The sequence below is a fragment of the Myotis nattereri genome (genome assembly GCF_964212035.1).
Source record: "Myotis nattereri genome assembly, chromosome: 3".
Classification (NCBI taxonomy): domain Eukaryota; kingdom Metazoa; phylum Chordata; class Mammalia; order Chiroptera; family Vespertilionidae; genus Myotis; species Myotis nattereri.
In genome coordinates this window covers 44,321,184-44,342,843 of record NC_138077.1, presented here as the reverse complement: position 1 = coordinate 44,342,843, position 21,660 = coordinate 44,321,184, and the positions used below count along the sequence as shown (strand labels likewise).

Sequence of the window (21,660 nt, the reverse complement as noted above, 5' to 3'; positions counted from 1 at the left end):
ATTACTGCAAATTCTCCTAACTGAATTTCCTGCATGTGCCCCTGCCCTGTAGACTATGTCCCACCACTGCATTAGAGTATCCCTGCAAAAATATGTCAGATTATGCCACCCTCCTGCTCCAAATCCTGCAGTGACTCAGAATAAAAGCCAAATATCTTCCTTCATATGGCCTGGAGGGCCCCAGATGGCCTGGCCTCCCGTTACCTCTGAGACTTTATCTTCTGCTACTCTCCCCCTCACTCCCTCTGGCTTCTCACGCACTGCGGGCTGCTTCCATGAACGGACTATTCTTTCTGACTGGAACAACCAGTTAGTGTGCCTTAGAAGCCATCAGTGGTGCCTTCCCCTTTTAACCCATCAGGATTCTGAAAGCACCCTTAAAACTACCTTTACCTCTACCTCTTCCTAGCCATTTCTACCAAAGAACCAACTGGAGAATTAACAGAGCTCCTGGCAGCTCTGACTCCTCTGTGGATTGGAGGAAAGGTCCTCACTGATCCTCAGTGATTCTCAATGGACTGGTGAGCTGGGGGAGGCATTGGCAAAGACATCACACCAGGAGGCAGGAGACTGGGTTCGAGTCCAAGTGCTGCCACTAACCCACTTTGACATCTCCGTTTTCTTTGTTGCAAAACCTGTATCATGTGTAAAATTTTGATAGCTGAATGGATGGGGGTTGAACCAGATCATTAGCTCTTAAACCAGGCCTGCTTGTTATAAATGAAGATTCCTGAGCCGTAGCCCAGATCTACTTAATTAATCTCTGGTTCCTGGTAATGAGCTCCCCAGATGATTCTGATAAACTGCCAGGTTTGAGAACCACTGACATAGCCAAGTGTCCATGAATCCAGGTCTGTCCCAAGCTATTAGTGCTAAGATTGGAGTAATCCCACCAGTAGAAGGAGACAGAGCTTGGCTAACCATTGAAGGGAAGGGTTACTTGCTTGTTTTGAACCCATCTGTTAGACAACCAGATTGTTATATCCCAAGGCGAGATCATCTCCACACCTCCATCCTGTAAGAGAGGACTCCGAAATTTTTATCTGTTGCCCTCTTAAGTCCCCTTCATTTCACACAGTAAACTTTCCAATTTGTGTAAATTATTAAACTGAATAATGTGTTCCTCCTTCCTCCCTTGGCAAGGGAAGTTGTGGGTGCTAGCAGAGGGTGGGGGAAGCACTGGAGATTGTACAAAGTTCCTGGAAACTTTCCTACCCTGGTGCTCCGACCCCAACCCCCACTTAGGCATCCAGCCCCACTAGAACAGGATCCAAAGAGACTACTCCTCCCCCCAACCCAGGGGCGTTGACAAGCTCTTGCTGAACATACATTTAGGTTAAGACTCAAGGAGCATCGTCCCCTTACACATCTGACCTTACACATCTGACCATGTATCTTCCCCTTCAAGCAAGAGTAATGTGTCTGCTGATCTCTCTTGACCATCGTGTACAGGAACTGTCTTCCCCAAATCCCCCTTTCCCAGAATGTGCTTTCAGAGCTAAAAATGAAGCTACTTCCTGTTCTTTGGAGGAGGTCATGAGCTAATCAGAGTAGAGGCTGAGAAGGGGCCCTGGCTTCTGGGCTTTGCAAAGACACTAGCATTGAGCTTTCTATTTGAAAAAGTCATGATCTCATGTAAGTTGAGATGTTAATGGAGAAAAGCTAAAGAGACAACCTATTTAGTGGAAAAACATTGGCCTAGGAGTCAAGAGACTAGGGTTCCAGTTCAGATTACTTCTCATTAGTGTGTGACGTTGGGCAAGTCCTTTCACATTCTTGGATTTCAGGTTTCATTATCTGTAAAGTAGATGAGGCTGACAATCATGTAAGTTTCTATAGATTATATGTTCTTTATGGCTCCATAAAATTAAGACAGGGACAGGTTTGGTCTAGGTGGACTCCCTGAACAGAATTGTATGGCCAGTCTCTTCCCTCTTTCAGTGTGTTTGGTCCTACAGTGTATAGGCCAGCAGCTGAGAAGGCAAGGATCTCTCTCTGCAAGTTGTTCATTTGGGGGAATTCTTTACTCCTTAGTAATTTCACTGGGATTGGAGATGAGGGAGGAGTCAGGAGGGAGTAGTAGGAGGGAAGGAATTTATCATAGAAAGTGTAAGAGGAAATGACAATAGAAGGGATTAATGTCAAATCTTTCTGATCATAAATCTTTCTCCTTGGAAAAGCAACCCAAGAAAAAAGGTCCTTCAAGATTAGAATGGAATGAATTCTATAAAAAATTGGCTGATTAGAAAGCAGTAAGGGGACCTGGGAAACATACCAAGCAGGGAAATAACCTGGGTTTACATTTACCCTTTATAGTTTTATAAACCTTAGAAAGTGACCTCACCTCCCTGAGTCTCAACTTCTTCATCTATAAAATGGGCATAATACCACCTAGCTTTTTATGAAGATGATGAATATGTAAGTGCCTGGAACAAAGTTTAAGCTTGAATTAAAATATATATGTGTGTGTGTGTGTGTGTGTGTGTGTGTGTGTGTGTGTGTGTTTCCCTCACCTTTAAGTCTATTACATGCTGGAGCATGCCAGTGGAATTCCTGATTTTGAAGTTTTTATTGTTAGCATTGCCATCTACCTGCACTATCATCAAGAAAGAGCAGAGCTCATGCCAAACTCCAGATCAGCCTTTGTTCTAGCACATCAAATTCATGCTATCAATTGTACTGTACCTACTGTCTCCTTTCCTGGACCTTTTATATTCTAAGGATGGAAGATGGACATTATTCATCTTTGTATTCCCAGTGCCTGACCCAGTGCAGTTAGTCTAAAAAGGTTGTTAGATAAGTGAGAAGTACATAGATATTGGTTCTTTTTAGTTTTTGTAACACCATAAGAATAGTGACAGAGTCTCTTATATTTGTATTTCATTTTGGCTTTTAAATAGTTTTGCATATATTAACTTAATGTAATGTAATTCTAACCAGAAAACCATGAGCAAGGACATAACCACTCCCATCCATATTCCTGTTTCATATTGGGGCAAACCAGAGGCCCAGCGCAGGGGTAGAACTTGTATAATTCATGTTCAGGGGTGGAATCAAAACCAAGTCCATGATTTCTAGCCTAGCCCCAAGTGGCTAGTATTGAACTAGAAAATGTTTTGGAGGTCCTACTGTGTGTATTCTACAAGTCAGGTACTCAGAAAATGGGAATTTATAACCCAGTCCAGGAAAGGCTCCACATCTACTTGTTGAAATTCTGCTCCTCCTGCGAGGCCCACCTCAAGGGCCCGCTCCTTCCTGGAGCCTCTAGAGGTGAGTCCAGTCTCTGAATTCCTAGAGCATTTACTTTTGCCTTCTGTCTTGACAGTACACTGATAATAGGTTGCCCTGCTCCATAAGCATGTGCATCTTCATCATATCTTCTGCCGCTACCTGGAAAACAGGGAGGATGTGTTCATCTTTGCATTCCCTTCAAAGACTAACATCCTACTTGGCTCACATTGTCCCACAGAAATGTTTGTTGGAGGGAAGGGGAGAGGGGGAAGGGGTCCTGCCTTGGTCTGCCAGCAGAGTGGGCAGTAGATTCTGGAGCGGGACAGGAACAGGCACTTAGTGAAAAATCTTGGGGGGGGGGGGGGCGGGGGGAGGCGATAGTCTCATAAAGAGTTAGTTATATGTGAGTATTAGTGAGGCTGTGAATTTCATTTTATGAAACCATTTAGAAACTCATTTGATAAGTAAGAGATGTGCTGGCTATCTTCAGATAAGTAATTCAAATATAACTTAGAAAACTTGTACTTGAGAGTCAGTGTAGAGTAAGGGACTGAACATTGAACTAGAAGTTAGAAGACCCCAGGCCTTCACACCACCAACCATGCGATGCTGGTTGAATCATTGAACCTCTCCACTGAACCCTTGTTATAAAATGGAAACAATTAGAGCCTCCCCTCCCTCAGCATTGTTTGAGGGTTAAATGAGATCATCCATGTAGGGTACTTAGCAGAGTGTCTGGAACAATGTGAGCACTTGATCAGTAGTAATCAGAATTATCATTAAGTGATCGGTGGAAGGTGGTAACTATTTAGTATATGATTTTTAAAAATGGACCAAATTTAGAATTTTACTCTCTTGAAGTCTACTTCAGGAATTTGGTCTAGATTCTCTTTAAATTACCTCGGGCTCTAACAACCTGTAATTCTAATGTTATTTGTTGTCACTGTGCTGAAGTGTGTTTGGCTATTGCTGCCAATGTGGGGGTTACACAGAGCCAGCTGTCCAGATGAAGCAAGGTGAGGAAAAGGGTGCCTAAGTCTTGAATTAGGTGAAGCACCAAGGCCATAGCACAAAACTGGATCAAACCCTGGGAGGTTGGAGAGCAAAGCTCTGGACAGCTCTGCCATTGTTTATCTCTAGCCCCACCCTAGATAATGAAGGTGCAGAGACTTCCAGAACATTTTCTCAAAACTCTTCACTGAGGCTCATATCTGCCCCCATCCAGCCTTCAGGTTCGAGCCAGCAGCAATCTTGAGGCTGTGTCACCCATACTTGGCCCATCTGACTATTTGATATTAAAGCCACATTACTCTCCATGGTTTTTTGTTTGTTTGTTTTTTTGTTTTTTAGCCAATCCCATTAATTCTAAATAGAGAGGGGGAAATTTCCCTAGACCTTCACCAGGTAGTAATTTTTGCATTCCTAGTAAACAAAAACAGGGAGACAGACACTGTTAGTAGAATATATATGTTGAGTCAATTTCCCAATAGTGGGGACACGCTTTATGTCATATTCAATGCACACTTATAAAGCACCTGCCAAGTGCCAGGTATCAGGGAACAATAATGAGCAAAAACAGACATAGTCCCCATAGCCAGTAGAGAGTGCAGAAGCCAGGTGTCAATAAAATAACCCCACAGATAGGCACATAATTAAGATCTGTGATAATGGTAAGAAGCAGAGTCTCATGGCTACCCAGGACTTCAACAAGGCCAGCCAGTCAGTATGTGGCTCACAGGTGGGCCTCGCTAGCCCGGTACTCAAACCAATGGAGCAGGCACTCAGAGAGGCTCCCTCCTGGCAACTGCATACAGTCATCCAATCTGCTGCCCAGATGCTAAGGTCTTATCTGGGAAGGTGAGAACCTTCCTGCTCCAAAGTCAGTTGATTTCACTACTTTTGCACATGGTTCAGTTTGCCTGTGTACTGTGCCCACATGGATTTTCATCTTTGTATGGACCATTCCCTGAATCCCAAAGCAAGGGAATGGGATGCCATCCAGCCATCTGAGAGTCACACTCCCAGGTGGGGAGCTAGAGCTCAGAGGAGACAACAAAATAATTGCAAGCACATGAGTTCATTGTTTCTCAGGCTTTCTTTTCCCTTGTGTGAAACCATAACAGAAAGTGGCCTGTTGGGTTCAGGAGCTGTCCAGGGTTGTAGGTTCCCAATTTCCACATTCAATACAGATTTGACCAGAAAGACTATCATAGTGAGCAGAGTCGGCCACTCACTGCTCATTGAGGTTGAGAGAAAATAGAATTGTTCCTAGAAAGTGTGCATTTCATAGAGGTCTCTCTACCCAAGGTCTCTCGGGGGGCTGAGAAACAATAAGATGAGTGAACCTTAAAGAGCCTGCGGGGGGGGGGGGAGATATTTTGAGGGGGACTCCCCTCAGCTCTGAGAAGTAACCATGGCAACAGATACATCATTGCTCTTAAATGCATGCAGGCCTACTGAGAGACTTTGCTTTATTTTTTTATAGGAAATCACAACTTTTTCATTCAGTCCTTCAAGTACCCATGTTGGAATCAACATGCCTCAAAGTAGGCATTATCTTTCCCCTATTTACACACCCTACCCACCTCCTACAACCCACTGCCCCTCTCTACATTCCCTGCCTTGTTAATGACATCACCTGTTGCCCGAGCTAGAGACCCAGAGTCATGCATTTGCCCTGGAAGCTGGCCCCGAAGGTTCACCTTCCCTCTGCCTCATGTTCTTAGTCTCCCAAGCCCCTATCTTTTCCCAGCTGACTCAACATCAGGCTGTCGCTCTTGTGGCATCTGGCAGGGGCTGCCTGCTAGACTCTGCAGTTTAGACCAGGCATGCTCTTGCAGCTTCCAAATGAAGGCCATACAACCTGTTCTCAGATGCCTGTTTCTACAGAAATTAAGATGTTTTCTATGTAGTACTGAAATCCTGGTATCAGATGTCTCTTAGAAATGTAGAGATCATTTTATCCTCTAGATAAAGGAAGTGAGAATCAGCAAGGTGAAGTGGCTTGCCTTTGGCCAAAACCAGACTGAAATGCAAGTCTTTTAGATCACACAGGCCAGCCCTAGGTCCACTAGAGCAGGGGTTGGCAAACTTTTTCTGTAAAGGACCACATAGTAACTATTAAAATAAGCTCTGCAGGCTATATAGTCTCTGATGCAACTACTCAACTCTGTCCATTTGCGCAAAAGCAGCTGTGTACAATACATAAACAAGTGGGCATGGCTGTGTCCCAACCCGTTTATTGACACAAACAAGCAGCAGGCTGAATTTGTCTCTCAGGCTGTGGTTTGCCAATCCCTGCACTAGAACCTCTTATGGTTCACACCCAGCAGCTCTGGGATTGACTGAGAATATAAAAAAATGCAGACTCTCAAGTCCCAAACCAGACCTCCTGCAGCAGAATCTGTGTTTCAACAAGATCCCCTGTGATACTAAAGTTTGAGAAGCACTGCCCTGGTAAGCTGGCTAATTCCCTAATAATGCCAGAAAGACACTTCATGTATTAGAAAAAGGAGCCCGGGGGAGGTTAATTGACCTATCCAAGGTCACATGAATAAATGGGTCTGACTAGAGGCTAAGTCCTAGGGTTTCAAACACTGAGTTCTTTTTTACACCAGACTACCCAGCCCAGCCTCCCATTTATGGCTGGCCCTAACCCAACTGGAATTCACTGGAAATTCAAAGAAAGCAATCATTCATTCTTCTTCAGCTGACTTCTAAATCAAGAGGACTCACACTCACACTAACCCCCAACCCAAAGACCTGGAGGGGCTGTCAAGGTTGAAGTGTGCCTCCAGGCTGCTCAGCATCTGCAGAAGGGAAACTTGCTCACACAGGTCCAAGCTGGAGTTAAACTCCAACTTAATTCCTGCCTTAGGAGGTTTGCTTCTCAAAATAGAACCACAGAGCCAAGGAACCTTTCATTTTTCATATGCAGAAGAAACTTCTAGCCTAGCTCTTTGGCAGGCCTGGACATTTTACATTTTTCCCTCCTGTGCTTGCCTCATCTTGGCCCGCGCACCAGCCCCTGTTCCCTGATCGCAGTTCTTCTGCTATTTTATATGGGGCACCTCCTAAGACCCAGTCCACAGCAAAACTCCATGCTGGTCACACAAACAATACACAATAGAGCCTAGATGCAAGCCTGCCTTCAAGAACCTCCAGCAGTGCTCCCGATAGAGAATGCAAGCAAGAGTACCACATGGTCTAGCTAGCCCTTCAGTAGTTCACAGTATACATGGAGGAAATACATGTGGAACAATCATGTTAGCACTGGTATTAGAGGCAAGCACCATGGAGCAGCAGAAATAGAGCATCATAAGAGTGTGGGAGCCCTAACCGGTTTGGCTCAGTGGATAGAGTGTCAGCCTGCGGACTGAAGGGTTCCCAGGTTCGATTCAGGTCAAGGGCATGTACCTTGGTTGCAGGCACATCCCCAGTAGGGGGTGTGCAGGAGGCAGCTGATCAATGTTTCTCTCTTATTGATGTTTCTAACTCTCTATCCCTCTCCCTTCCTCTCTGTAAAAAGTCAATAAAATATATATTTTTTTAAAAAGAGTGTGGGAGGTAAGAAAAAAAAGGGGCCCTCCTTAGGAACTCTATCCCCAGCTGCCCAGCACTGTGCCATGCACCTAGAAGTGATCAATGAATATTTGATGAATGAATGAATGAATGAATGAATGAACAAAATATACTGGTAATGTGCTGTGTGTGCAAATACTTGAAGCTGGAAAGGATATGAAAAAACAACAAATGAGAGAAGGGGAGGATGGGCCAAGGAACTAGCACACAGAAGTAGCAAAAACAAGGCCATGGAATTTGTTGTCCATGATTCTTTGAACAGGAAGAGATGAAAGGTTTTAAGCCAGGAGCAATAAGAGGTGATAGAGTGTGCAGTTTGGATTAAAGAAAGAGTAAAGGAACTTGTAGCAAGGAACCAGCTAGGAGGCTGATGCAAAAGATAGACTTACAACGCTAAGGCCTTGAACTGGGAGTCAATGGCCCAAAAAGGAAGAATGGACAAAGTCAACAGGAAGTGGGAGACATAAAAAGGAGACACTGCCAAGTGGGAGATTCCTCCCTCCCCACAAAACAGTCAACAGGACCCCAGCATCTACGTGCAAGCTCAGCCTTCTCTTGTCTGCCTCTAAACCCAACCCCCTCCCCAATACCAGCAGCTCCTGTTCAGAGAATGTATGCCCTTAAACAGGGGCCTGCATCTTTTCCACCTCCCGCATGCTGCTGGCATCCATCTCTTCCCATTTTCAGGCCAATTCATTCACCATTTGTTAAGCACCTACTTGAAGTTAGCACTAGATGCTAGAAACATTTCACATTCATCATCTTACTTTAATCCCTGACAGAGAGACTTTATAATTAGAAAAATGAGGCCCAGGGAGGTTAATTGACTTGTCCAGGGCCACACTAATTGGTGGATCTGGGACTAGAGCCAAGTGCTAGAATTCCAGACATGGCATTCTTCCCATACACATCACAGTACTCTCCCCCCGCCTCCCCATTTCTGGCTGATCCTGACCCCACACCCAGAAAAAACCCTCCTGATTGCAACTCGCCTCTGGCTTTGCCTTTCTGAGGCAGGTGGGTGGTGTGCGCATCTCTCCAAGCTGGAATGCACATGGTCAGTGTAGATCTCTGCTGTGGGCCTTATGTGTCTCATGCCTGAGAATCCGGTTTGAGCTGAACTACAAAACCTCACCACGGATTGATTTTGTTACATACGCTATGCCTGAAATTGAAGCTTCTTGAGCTAAGTGAGCAAAGGAATGCCTAATAATACCCCACATTCCACTTAATAGGATTGTGTTACCAAGAATCCTGAGAGGAGTTGAGACGAGGTTCACCCCACACCAAGCTCACTTCCCCAGCTTCAGACACCCTATCACTTGAAGAGCATTTGTCTCTGCCTTGAGTCCTTCATTCTGAGCTTATTTTTGGAGTCAGTGTTATTAGAACTCCAGCTTTCCCACTTGCCAGCGTTATGATATTAGGCAAGTTCCTCCACTTCTCTGAGCTTCAAGGAGGTTGTTGCTGCTGTTTTTGTTTTTTTAATATTGGGATAATAGTTTCTACCTGTGACAGAATTGCCAAAGGATTAAAAGCTTCAACCTTTGTAAAGCTTGAGGCCTGGCCTAGAGTCTGTGCCCAGTAATAGTCATTCTCTTCACACCTCATTGGAACCACCAGGTCAAGATTCCCTGTAGCTCTACTGTCTCCCAGGCCGTACAAGACATTCTCACCCTTGGTTTTCATTAGAGGCATGACAATATCAGACCTTGATTTCAGAGCCATTTCCAAGGGATCCTGTCTTCCTGAGAAATTCCCCACCACACACTCCCTGCACACTGCTTCTCCCCTGACCTTAGCATAGAGAGGTTTGGGAGTCCGCTCCCCAATGTACAGAGCCTTCACCAGAACCCTGCCTCACCCGGGAAGAGAGAACCATGCAGAATGGAGGATCCCTGCCCCTCTGCTCAAGCTGGCTTTCAGGAACCAACACAATAGTCATTGTGAGCCAGCACTCTCTCAGTGTAGGGTTGTACTGAACGTTCTGTCTTCTGAGTATTGTGAGGAACGGCGAGGACTGCTGCCAACTTGCTCTTGACCCAGACACTCAGGAAATCCAGCCTCCACTGCCCTTGTTGGAGGAGCTCAGACAGACCTCAAGGATAAAATGCTCCCCATCCCAGTATGGGAAAATGGAGGCCCTGAAGGGGGATGCAACTTGCTTAAGGTCACAAAACTAGATAGCCAGAGCAGAGACCGAAATCCCTGCCCCTGCCGGCTGGGCCGACACATTCCCTCTCCCTTGACCTTGCATCCTCCCACCTCTTCAGAAAGCAGGGGCTCTTGCTGGTTCTCCTTTCTGCCCACTTCCATCTGGATTATCCAGAGTCCAAGACCATGTCTATGCCCTGATGTGGCTTCACAGACCCCTGGGAGCAGAAGAAACCTAAAAGCCAGGGTAGTGAGGGGAGGGCACAAAAGCAACTTCCCTCAGAAGGGGTGCCCACTTGGACCAGGGCTGTCAAATCCATGCCTGAGAGATCTTCAAATCCATGCCTGCTACTTCCTTGCTCAGTCCAGGAACAAGAAAAGGTCTGATCCTTGTGGGATTGTGTTGCACCCACAAGAGAAGAAAAGGAGCTCATTTCCAAATAAAAAGCTGAGTATCCTCCCTGCTTTTGAGTAAAGTAAGTAGAACTAGGGATATTTTACTCACCAGGAGTGGCAGTTACCCTAAAATCTCAAGGTTACAGTATCTCTGCCCTTCATGGAATCCCTGCCCCTCTTTTCCATGGCATTCTATTCTTCCCCCTCCCTCTCTTCCCCTAGACATCATCCTTTCATCTCCTACAACTCCACTTCCTCCTCCTGCACTAACTTCGCTGAGTTGCATTAATAACCAACTGCAGAAGGCCATGCACTTACTGTGTAGCAAAATCAGAATTTCCTGAGGAAGTCCCCTCCTAAGAAAGTATACATCACAATCACAGCAACTGTTTCTTGAGGGCCTGTGTGTACTCTCTGTGCAGGGCAGTTGATGGCATCACTTTTGAGCCTCACCACAACCCTGCCAGTGAGCTTTTATATCTATATTTTCCAGATAAGAGACAGACTCAGAGAAGTTAAGTAACTTCTTCTAAGGAAATAAGACTAGCGAGTGCCAAGTAATAGGATTCAGACCCAAGTCTGTCCCAAGCCCACAGTCTAAACGCATAGCCTGTCTCAGGAGCAGTTCTTTATGTTGTGTTTACAGAATGCCAGGGAATGAGCCCTCTTGCTGTGTAGTTGGCTGGCCAGGGGCTGTCTGCCTCTATCCTGTGTCTGAGTTAAGCTTTCTAGGGAAAGCACTGGTCAGAGACTATTCTTCAGGTTAGTTATGGGTGGGATACCTGAGGGCCTGGTGCTCTGAGAGGCCAGGTGGGAACATGGGGGCTGGGGATCCTCTTTGGCCAATTACAGCCTTCCTTTCTTGCTCACCTTTTGTGCCCAAGGAAACTGCAATGACCCCTCCCCTTCAGAAGGTCAGGAAACGGTCTTTTGGGGTTCTTTCCATCTCCCTACCCTCAGGCTATTTTCAGGCTACCATGCTCCTAAGCCAGCTTTGAAGCTCTAAAGCTGGGAGCAGCCTTTCATTTATACAATCCAGACCCAGTGGGAATCTTAGACAGGGCTGATCAGTGCATGGCTTTGTTGGGCTTTGGGTGCTGAGCCGCCGGCCAAGGGCACGTGGCCCATCTCCATGGGAATTAGGAGTCGGGAGATGAGGCTGAGGTGACGCCTGCCACAGTCTCAGCAGGCCAAGTCTGAGAGAGGCCTGCCAGCTACACTCACCTGTCTAGACTGTGGGGACTGAACCTGGCCCCACCACAAGGCAGAGCTGGGCTTGCATTCTTCCTTTCTGAGGAGAGTAAGACGGTCCCACACAACCCCAGTGCATGTTAGCTTCTACTAAGTAGCACAGTAATAAGGCCATTACTGTTGCTATTTACAAAACAGCCTCACATTCTGTAACTGTTTTTGCCCTCAAAATAATCCACAAAGTAAGTTTTATTATTGTCCCGATCATGAGGGAAATTTTGTTCCCAAAAAAATTTACAAAGGGGCGGGGGGGGGGGGGGGGCAAAAGTAGATTTGCAGTTGTGAGTACACAAAACAGTGTTTATTCTTGTATTATTATTTATTCTTGTATTATATATTTTTTCCATACAAACATCTCTCTAATCATCAGAAAGATGCAAATTAAAACCACAAGAAGATATCACCTCACACCTGTTACAATGGCTATCATCAATAAATCAATAAGTGCTGGCAAGGATGTGGAGAAAAAGGAACCTTCGTACACTGTTGGTGGGAGTGCAGTCTGGTGTAGCTACTGTGGGAAACAGTATGGAGTTTCCTCAAAAATTAAAAATGGGGCTGCCTTATGACCCAGTGATTCCACTTCTCAGGATATATCTGAAGAAACCCAATTAGAAACACTGATTAGAATGAATATATGCACCCCTATGTTCATAACAGCATTATTTACAATAGCCACAATTTGGAAGCACCTAAGTGCTCATCAGTAGATAAGTGGGTACAAAAGCTGTGGTAACACACTGGAATACTACTTGGCTGTTAAAAAAAAAAATAAAGAAGAAGGAAATCTTACCTTTTGCAACAACATGGATGGACCTGAAGAGTACTAAGCTAAGTGAAATTTGCCAGTCAGAGAAAGACAAATACAATATGGTTTCATGTATATGTGGAATCTAATAAACAAAATAAGCAAACAAACAAAATAGAAACAGATTCAGATACAGAGAACAGACTGACAGCTGTCAGAGGGGAAGGGAGTGGAGGGCAGAGTGAAACAGGTGAAGGATTAAACAAAACAAAAAATAAGAAGAGGAAATTTGGGCACGTGGACACACCAGGAATTTGCAAATTTGCATTCACAGAGGAAAGACCATATGAAGAGGCAGCAAGGGGGTGGCCATCTGCAAACCAAGGGGAGAGGCCTCAGAGAAATCCTGCCTGCACTTTGTTCTTGGCCTCCCAGCCAGCAGAACTGGGAGAATATAAATTTGTGTTTTTTAAGCCACCCAGCCTGTGGGATTTTGTTATGACAGGCCTACGGACAGACTCAGAGAAAGCAACCTACCCTATATGGACACAGCAATTAAGCTGTTAGCCCCAAACTGAAGAACATGTGCAGAGTTTCTCAGCATTTTCCTTTACCCATATGATTCCATATTTGTCTATCAGAGGCCATTTAACAAGTGGTGATAATTTTTCTTTTGCATTTCTAATTAATCAGGCACATACCCCTACCAGTAAGAGCTCCAGATCAGCATTAGCTAATTAGTGTTATCCACTGAGTTGATATGATTCCAGCCTAAAGAAATGACACCTAGCATCTCAGTTCACCTGTGCTGCTGTAACCCAGGTAAAGGTACTGTGCCCACAGATTTTATTATATGACACAACTACCCGAGGGTAGATGGCAGGCTTCCTCAACACTGTGGTGGGATGGTTCAGAAACTCTCTGGTGCCATCACATAGGCAAGATTTCAATACCTCCACTGAGAGTTGCTAGGTTTCCTAGGTGGGCCATTGCAGGCCTCAGACCTAAATCCCAGAGTGCATAGCGGGGGAAATGCGGTGGAAGTGGGATTGAGGATAGGAAGGCATCCTGTTAGGCTAAGGATCTCCCACATTTCCAGAGGTCACCACAAGTGAGGAGCCCAGATCATAACACCTATATATCTTGTGTTTCCTTTGTATCTTAAATGACTGAATTTTCATTAACGTGATCCAGCAGCCAAGATAAGAATGATCATAAACATCATGCATTAAAGGAGGCAAAAACCAGACTGGGTAATCATCATGTTATATGCAGATTAAATGAGCTAATTCATGGAAAGCCTATTACCCAGTTCAATCAAGGCAAGTAGTCATTATTATCATCATCATCATTATTGATTATTACCCATTACCTTTTTCCTCTTTCAGACCAAATCTGTCAAGGTCTTTGGCACTAAACTTATTCAGTTTATTCAACAAAAATATATTGGGAGTCTTTTATATGCCAAGGGCCGAGCTAGTTGCTATGGATGCAAAGAAATAAAATAAGAGAACAGCCCTGCCTGCAGCTCTCAGTGGATTTGGGAGAGTTAGATGACCAGAAAAATTGTCATGGTGAGACCTACCATCTAAGCACAGGAAAAGGAAGAAGCATATTGCCTGGGGTATCCCAGGAGAGAAAAGGGGAATTCTCTAGTCAGGGGAATAGCTGTGCATGGCACAGGGCCAGATAGCAAGTGATCTTGCACTCTTAGCTAAGAAACTAAGACATTGTTCCTTGGACTTCCAAAGACACCCAAGGGTCTTAAGGGGAGAGTAGACAGGTCAGATGTGCCCCTTAAATATGAGAGCTCTGCCAGCTTTACCTGTCAGTTTTGAGATCCAACCCCTCCTCCTGACAGTGGGAAGAACTAAAAAAATAAAAGCAAAATCGGGCTGCTGAGATCAAAGAAGTAGGGAAATGAACAGAATCTGGAAGGAGATTAAAGGAGGGAAAACCAGACTAAGCAGGATGCCCAGTTAATCGAAAGCTCACCTGGATTTGCAGCCTCTCCATGGATGTAAGAAAGTATGAGAAACATGGAAGATTTTTTTTGTATGTTTTAGCCCAAATATTTTTGTCTGGGGACTCTTGTATGCAGCTCTGAGAAGGTAGATAGACCATTAGAGATTGTTGACAGTTGGCAGGATGAATGTGGCAGAAAAGGAAAGTAAAACTAATATATTTTTAATGTCCACTCTTTCACATACAACTTTGACATTTAATCTCATACCCAAATTTGAGATTAATATCATTATTCCTAATTCCAAATTTTCAAGTGAAGAAGCTCTAGATGAAAACAATCAGGAAGTAACTTGTTGATATTCCTTTTCACTCCAACTCCTGCATGTGTTGGGGCAGTTTTATTGCCTAGAGCTCAAGTTATCAAACGTGAGTGCGCCCGAGAATCTTCTAGAGGGCTTGTTAGAACACAGAGTATTGGGCACAACCCAGAGTTTCTGGCTCAGTGGGTCTGGGGTGGGGCCTGAGGATTGACATTTCTAACAAGTTCCCAGGTGACGCTGCTGCAGCTGCTCTGAGACCCCACTGTGGAAACCACTGGCCTATGGGGGGATGACCCATTCAAAAACCTAGCCTAGTGGTTCTGAAACAGTGCTCCATTCTGTAATCTTAAAAAATAAAGAGTGATATCTAGCTCATTCTGATTTAACTGGTGCAAGCTAGGCATCATTATTTGTAAAAACTCTCCAGGTACAGCAAGTCCTCACTTAACATATTCGATAGGTTCTGCCACTTTAAGCAAAATGACGTACTATGAAACCAGTTTTACCATAGGCAAACTGATATAAACAAGAGTTAAGTTCCTATGGCATTTCATCAGCATTACAATGAAATGAGGTTGGCCAAAACAACATTATTTGAGGACCTGTAACTCTAACAGGCAGCAAAGTTTAGGAACCACCAAACTTGCCTTACTTCTCCTTGACTCCAATCCTCATCACCACCTTCTACTTCGGCTACCCACTACTGGGGCCACAGGTGGAACTTGTCATGCACCGGAGCTGCTCTGCTCACAACACCTCTTTCCAACCCTCTTTCTCCCACCGTCTCAGAATACCTGGTCCTTGAACTCATCAAGTCTCTTACTGGCCTTCTCCCTTTCCATCCAGCCCTTCACCTCTTTCCCTATTCAAACCAGGCCCAGTAATTCCTGCAACAATACATTCAGCCCCTTGTTCTTTCTTTGACCATTTCTACCTGGGGAAGTTTAAGGAGGAGTACCTAAATCAAACTGCAGGCATGGAAGTCCAAGGACGTTTCTTGAAGTTAATGGCGCTTGAACTGAGTTTTGATGGACAGTAAAAAGTGGAAGAGGGCATTTCAAGCAGGGGAACAGCATATGTAGTGGCACAAGGAGGGAGACGGAAGGGTTTACCTGGGGAATTCCATGCTGTTGTGTATGTCTGGAGCTGGTACCTAGCCCTACAATGTCAGGAAATAAACTGCACAGGCAGCCTCTTGCCAGTTGGGAATGGGCCTTGGGCGTCAAGCCAGGAAATTTACATCATCTATACAAGTATGAAGAGCGGTTGATAGGTTTTCTCTTAAGGACTTTTAAATTATAACATTGATCATACTTATAGAAAATATGAAACACCTAGAAATGCATAAAGCAGAAAATAACAATCACCTTTAATCTAATTACCCAGAACTCACCACTGTTACAACTTTAGGGTAATTTGTCCTTTTCTTCTATGCATATTCTTACATAGGTGAGAGCAGGCTCTATAAGTAAGTTCATATCCCTCCTTCGCACTTAACATTATAACATACATGTTTAATGTTTTTGAAATTTTGTAAATATTTTAATGGCAGCATAAAATTCTATCATATGGATACCATATAATTGATTTAACAATTTTCATACAGATAGGAATAGGGGAGAGAAGATTTCACTATGGGCATACCTCGGAGATATGGTGGGTTAAGTTCCAGACAGCCAAAGTAAAGCAAGTATTGCAATAAAGCAAGTGCAATCTTTTTGTTGGTGGAGGGTCTTGCCTTCAATTTGTAAAAAAAAGCAATAAAGCAAAGCACAATAAAACAAGGTATGTCTGTGTTACAATTGATGCTACAGTGTTCACATTTGTATGAACTTAGATTCTGTCAATGATTTCTTGTGATCAGTATCAAGAACAAAATGAATGAATCAGCTGTATGAAAGTTTCTTCCCAACAAGTTTTCTGCCAGCTTCCACTCATCACAGGTGTGAAAAACTGCACATTTCATCTTCTCTTCACAGTACCTGTGGTTATGACTGAAGGATTTGGGGTGTGGGCACAATACAAGCAGATTTGCATTTATAAAGTTGCATACTGGAGACTGAATCAAGTGGGACAAATCAGAAATGTTATTGTCCTTACTGTCCCTCCTTTGCTTCCACATTTTCCCCTTTCCATTTCCCTGTTCACCATTTTTCTTTCTCAGAGAGTGCATATTAATTGCTCATTGCACTCAAGCACTACGTAAGGCTTTGTAACCAAGAACAGAGCTGAGAGGCCTCGCTCTACGGTCACTACAAGCTTGTGCCCAGCCCACAGACCCTTTTTTTATAGTTTTGTCAAAAAAAATCTCTTGCCTGGTCAGTGTGGCTCAGTGGTTGAGCGTTGACCTGTGAATCAGGAGGCAGAGAGGTTCATTTCCATGCATGGGTTGCGAGTTCGGTCCCTAGGGGGTGTGCAGGAGGCAGCTGATCAGTGATTCTCATCATTGATGTTTCTATCTCTCTCTCCCTCTCCTTTCCTCTCTGAAATCAATAAAAATATATATTTTTAAAACCTCTGGACAGTACTTCTCCTTCGGTATAAATATCTATATATATGAAAGCCTAAGCGACCATTACAACCAAATAACTGGAACAACCAGTCGACCAGTCGCTATGACACACACAGGAGCTGCCCCCTGTGAGCTCGAGCACCACTCAGCCAGAAGGCAGGCTCAGGGCTAGCAAGTGCAGCTGCAGCGGGGGGAGCCTCTCCCAACTCCACAGCAGCACCCAGATGAGCTCGAGCGGCACCCGGCCTGGCTTGGGCTCCTCCCTGGCTGCCTTGCAGCTTGGCACACTGCTACATCCCCCTAGGGGTCCTGGATTGTGGGAGGGCCCAAGCCAGGCTGTGGGACCCTCCCTGCGCAAATCCATGCACCCGCCCTCTAGTTTTTTATATTCTCCAGTAAAACTGCCAAGTGGGTTTATTGCTAAATGAATTTCTCTCTTCATCCTGTGATTATCCAATACTACATTATGATCATCCCTGTCCCTGGAATGTTTTTCCTCTTTCTTAATCCAGCAAATTGCCTTGGTAGTCATCCTTCAAGACCTTCCTTAAATGCCCCTGGCACCTTCCTTCCAACCTTGACCAGTCAGAATCAGCTACTCAGGTTTCCTTACTACTATAGTTCAAGTACAGCGTTTTCTATACCTAACACTTTTCTCCCTCTTGGCTAAAAAAAAAATCCTTCCAAACTAAAATATTTTGTACCCCACTTCTTAACAGAGTGCCTGATACTTGGTTGCTACTCAGTAACTGTTGAATGAACAAATGAGTAAGTTAATTCCTGTTTTACTAAGGTGCATAGACATTTCATCTTAAATACTAATGAGTTGGTAAGTATAAAGACAATATGGAGCCGATGTGAATTGCTAAAACCACACTCTGAATCATTGGTACCTAAGGTAAAACAGACACCTGGTATACCAGGTGTCCTGATCCTGGGTTCTAAGTTCTAAACATTTAATTGTTCTGTGTGCCTGGACATTGATTTTCATTCTGTTTCATTTTAAAAGCAAATTCAATTTGGGTGTAAGTATCTCTGTGCTAGCAACAGTAAAGGGAATTCAGTGATGCCAGTATTTCCAAAGTGTGTTCCTAAGAAAACTACCATGGACTGTTCATAGGCATCACACAAAAGAATAGCCTTGTGGTCCCATATGTTTTGGGAAACAGAGATAAATAGGTTTCTTTACCTCAGAACTTCCTGGTAGCCATTCTAGAAAGTTGAAAGAAAAATCAGTTAAGAAATGGTAAAGAGATAGAAGAGCAGTCAGCTTTCCTTCAGTGGTAGATAGGAGTCATCCTAGCCCCTCTGTGCTAGGGAAGATTCAGAATACAAACTCAAAGGCAGAATGGCAAAAAGTGTACTGAGAGCCTAGCTCCTACATTTATCTCCTCAGTTCCACATTTGTGCAAGCCCCTGCCCCCCACACACCCACCATGCTGATGAGATCAGCTTTCATTACTTCTCTTCTAGAGCCAAGAAGCAAGGTAATGTGTGGGAAGTGATAACTGTAAGGTAATGTGTGGGAAGTGATAACAACTCTAGAGTTAAAGCCATTCAACAGGAAAATTTGTTAAAAGACCAAGACATTGTAAAAACTGAAACACTTGAGTCCATTAAGTCCTCTGCTTCTTAGAACATCTTGTTACCAGGGAATGTTTCAAGGAGGGAAAAACATTGAACTATCCCACAGCTCTGTCAGATACCAAAGCCTGGTACAAAGAACAACATTTTATAAGATATCTGTCCCTCTGCCACTAGAAAAATTTTAAAAAGTTCTGCTTCTCTTCCTTTCTTCTACCCCAATATAACTCCTCCACCCTCTTCACACTGTATATCTGTATATACTTCTCTCCTCCCTCCTTTTCCTTCTCCTCCTCTTTCTCCTCCTCCTCCGCCTTCTTCTTCTTCTTCTTCTTCTTCTTCTTCTTCTTCTTCTTCTTCTTCTTCTTCTTCTTCTTCTTCTTCTTCTCTCTCTCTCTCTCTCTCTCTCTCTCTCTCTCTCTCTCTCTCTCTCTCCCTGTCACATAACCCATGTTGATTTCACTGACTGTTAAAATGACACAGTAAGCTAAGATTACCAATGGTTATTTAATGCTCTTTGGTAAGAAGGGAACTAATTAAGTGACTAGAGGTTTAGACATGTGTTGTTTATGGGAAGTAAACTCCTTAAGAGAGCCTGAAGCATTCGCCTAAGCAAACATTGCCCTCATGACTTCTTGTTCCAAGTCCAAATGAGATGGAGACTTTAAGGAGATAGTATCTTTTCATAGGAGAGAGAGAGAGAGAGAGAGAGAGAGAGAGAGAGAGAGAGAGAGAGAGAGAGGTACCAGAGGAGAATGGGAGTGCCATGAATGTAGAGGGGGGCGCTATATATCTGTTACAGAAAGACTAAAGCAATTTGTGTATCTGTTGGCAGTTGGTATTCATCAATGATTACCAGTAGGTTAGACATTAGCAATGTTGACAGATTTGTGGTCAGCGCAATGGTTTGTTTAACTGTCTTCACTACAAATACATCCTTCAAGAGAATGTTTTTTAAACAATAGTCTTTTAAACAAAACAAAAGTAAAAACAAACCCAAATATCTGCTTGCCAATGCTAATAAACATTATTGCAATATATCAGGAGGTTCCTTAGAAGACAGAAGCCATCTGTTAAGTAAACAAAAAAATTAACATAGACACCATTTTTTAGTTTGTGGATATTAACAGGATGTTAGTGATTAGCTACAACCTATGAAAAAAGTGCCTTTGCTGTAGTAGGCAAAAGAATGGAAGCTTTTAAAGAGTCTGCATTTTTATTTTGTTTCTGTTTTAAATAAATAAAGGTTGTGTTGTAAAAGTGAGACTTGGGCCCAACATCAAATCTTAAGACTTCCATTGCTTTCACAATAAATTGGGCAGGCACAATCTAAGCCTCAGGAACTTGAAAAAAGGACCTCTTTCAGGTGTCAAATCAGAAGTTACTGCCACTGTGGGAGGTCGTCGATATTATGTGACTCTGAGCCTGACACTAATATTTTCTGTTCCTCTTTTTCTACTGTGGACCCAGAATAATCTGGTGTAGGTAAAATATTCTTTTCCTTGGCTCAGATTAGGCACCTGGTGTCCTGAAAGAGGTCACTGATTTCCCCAAGGATGTCCAAGGAGGTTGGCTCACCACTGGCTTACCATAGGCCAAAATTGAGGTTAATTAACCATCAGTCATCATCAGTAGGGCCAAGATGTTATTCAGACATTCAGAGGAGAGAAACTTGATCCAGCTATGAATAATGGTCTTCATCAACATTCCTTCCTATATTAATCCCAATCCAATGTCTTTTTAGCTTGAAAATAACTGCAGAAATAGCTCAGTTCATCTTTAATGTTACTCCACATCAACACCTTTTTTCACTAGAACTGGGTTTCTGTTCATGAAAAGGTACATTTAATGGCCTTTGAAGAAATTTTTTATTCAGAATGAGTATGAAAATGCTGTTGGGTAGGAGATGAAGAGATATTGACAGATCTGGGTTGGCCAAAACCTGCCTGAGGAACACAGAGATGTATATGTACTGCTTTTGCTTTTCTCACTCTGCAGACCTCAGTGACCAGCTTCTTGAAGTGGTGGGACTAGAGGGAGCCATGGAAATGGGGCAGATCTACACTGGCCTGAAGAGTGCGGGCAGGAGGCTGGCCCAGTGCTCCTCTGTCACCATCAGGTATGCTTCCACATTACCCAGCATCCTCTAAGTTTCCCTATTTGTTCCTAGATTTAAGTGCAGGAAGCATGGGGGGTGGGGGGGCAGAAGCTTGATAACATTTATAAAGAATGTCTTTCTTTGGAGACCATTTCCCAAAGTAGATATAATGTAGTCACCCAGGACATAAACTAGAGGGTCCACCACAACCAATTTGCTGTTGTCTTAGAATGAATTGATGAAATTCTCTAAGCAGGAGTATAAGACTCCTTGCCTTTTTATATTTACAAATTAAAATATTAGCTGTATGTTGGAGGGCACACTGACAAAAAGCAGGCTTTCTGATCTGCTCTTTCTTGGATAGTGGCCTTAGAAACACTATTTTCTATACACCTAAACCATCAACCTCAGGAAACCCATTATAATTGACTAAGAGGATGATGGTTCTTCAGGGTATGGACCATCAGGTCAGCCACTGCAGGCGCCTAGAAGAGAAGGAGTCTAAAGGAGGGGATCCTGTGATTTGGATTGCTTCTGTTTAATCAGTGCAACTAATCAATTCTTCTCCACCTGGTTATTTCAGAAGTCTTTGTTCCTTTCCTTTTCCCATTCAATTTCTGCAGATAAAATCTATTAGTGTGCCTTGGGGACCTCCTAGAGGGGACCACAGCATGCAGGTTTCCCAAAGATATTTGACCACAGAATCCTTGTCTCCAAGAACCTCTTGGGCAAGTGTCCTCAGAGCACATTTATGGAAACCCTGCTCTTGCCACTCCCTGCATGCCTCCGAATGGCCCCCTGAAATTGCTCCTTGCTGTCT

The 21,660-nt window shown here is 43.8% G+C and overlaps 1 protein-coding gene across 1 annotated transcript in view; it reads left to right on the top strand.

Annotated features, from left to right (window-relative positions):
• The window catches only part of DGKG (diacylglycerol kinase gamma), a 192,332-nt gene that overhangs the window by 159,053 nt on the left and 11,619 nt on the right, over positions 1-21,660 (top strand). Inside the window, exon 23 of the mRNA XM_081087246.1 lies at positions 20,741-20,861. Within this exon, the coding sequence (XP_080943372.1) occupies positions 20,741-20,861 (121 nt within the window). The remainder of the gene's footprint in view (positions 1-20,740; positions 20,862-21,660) is intronic.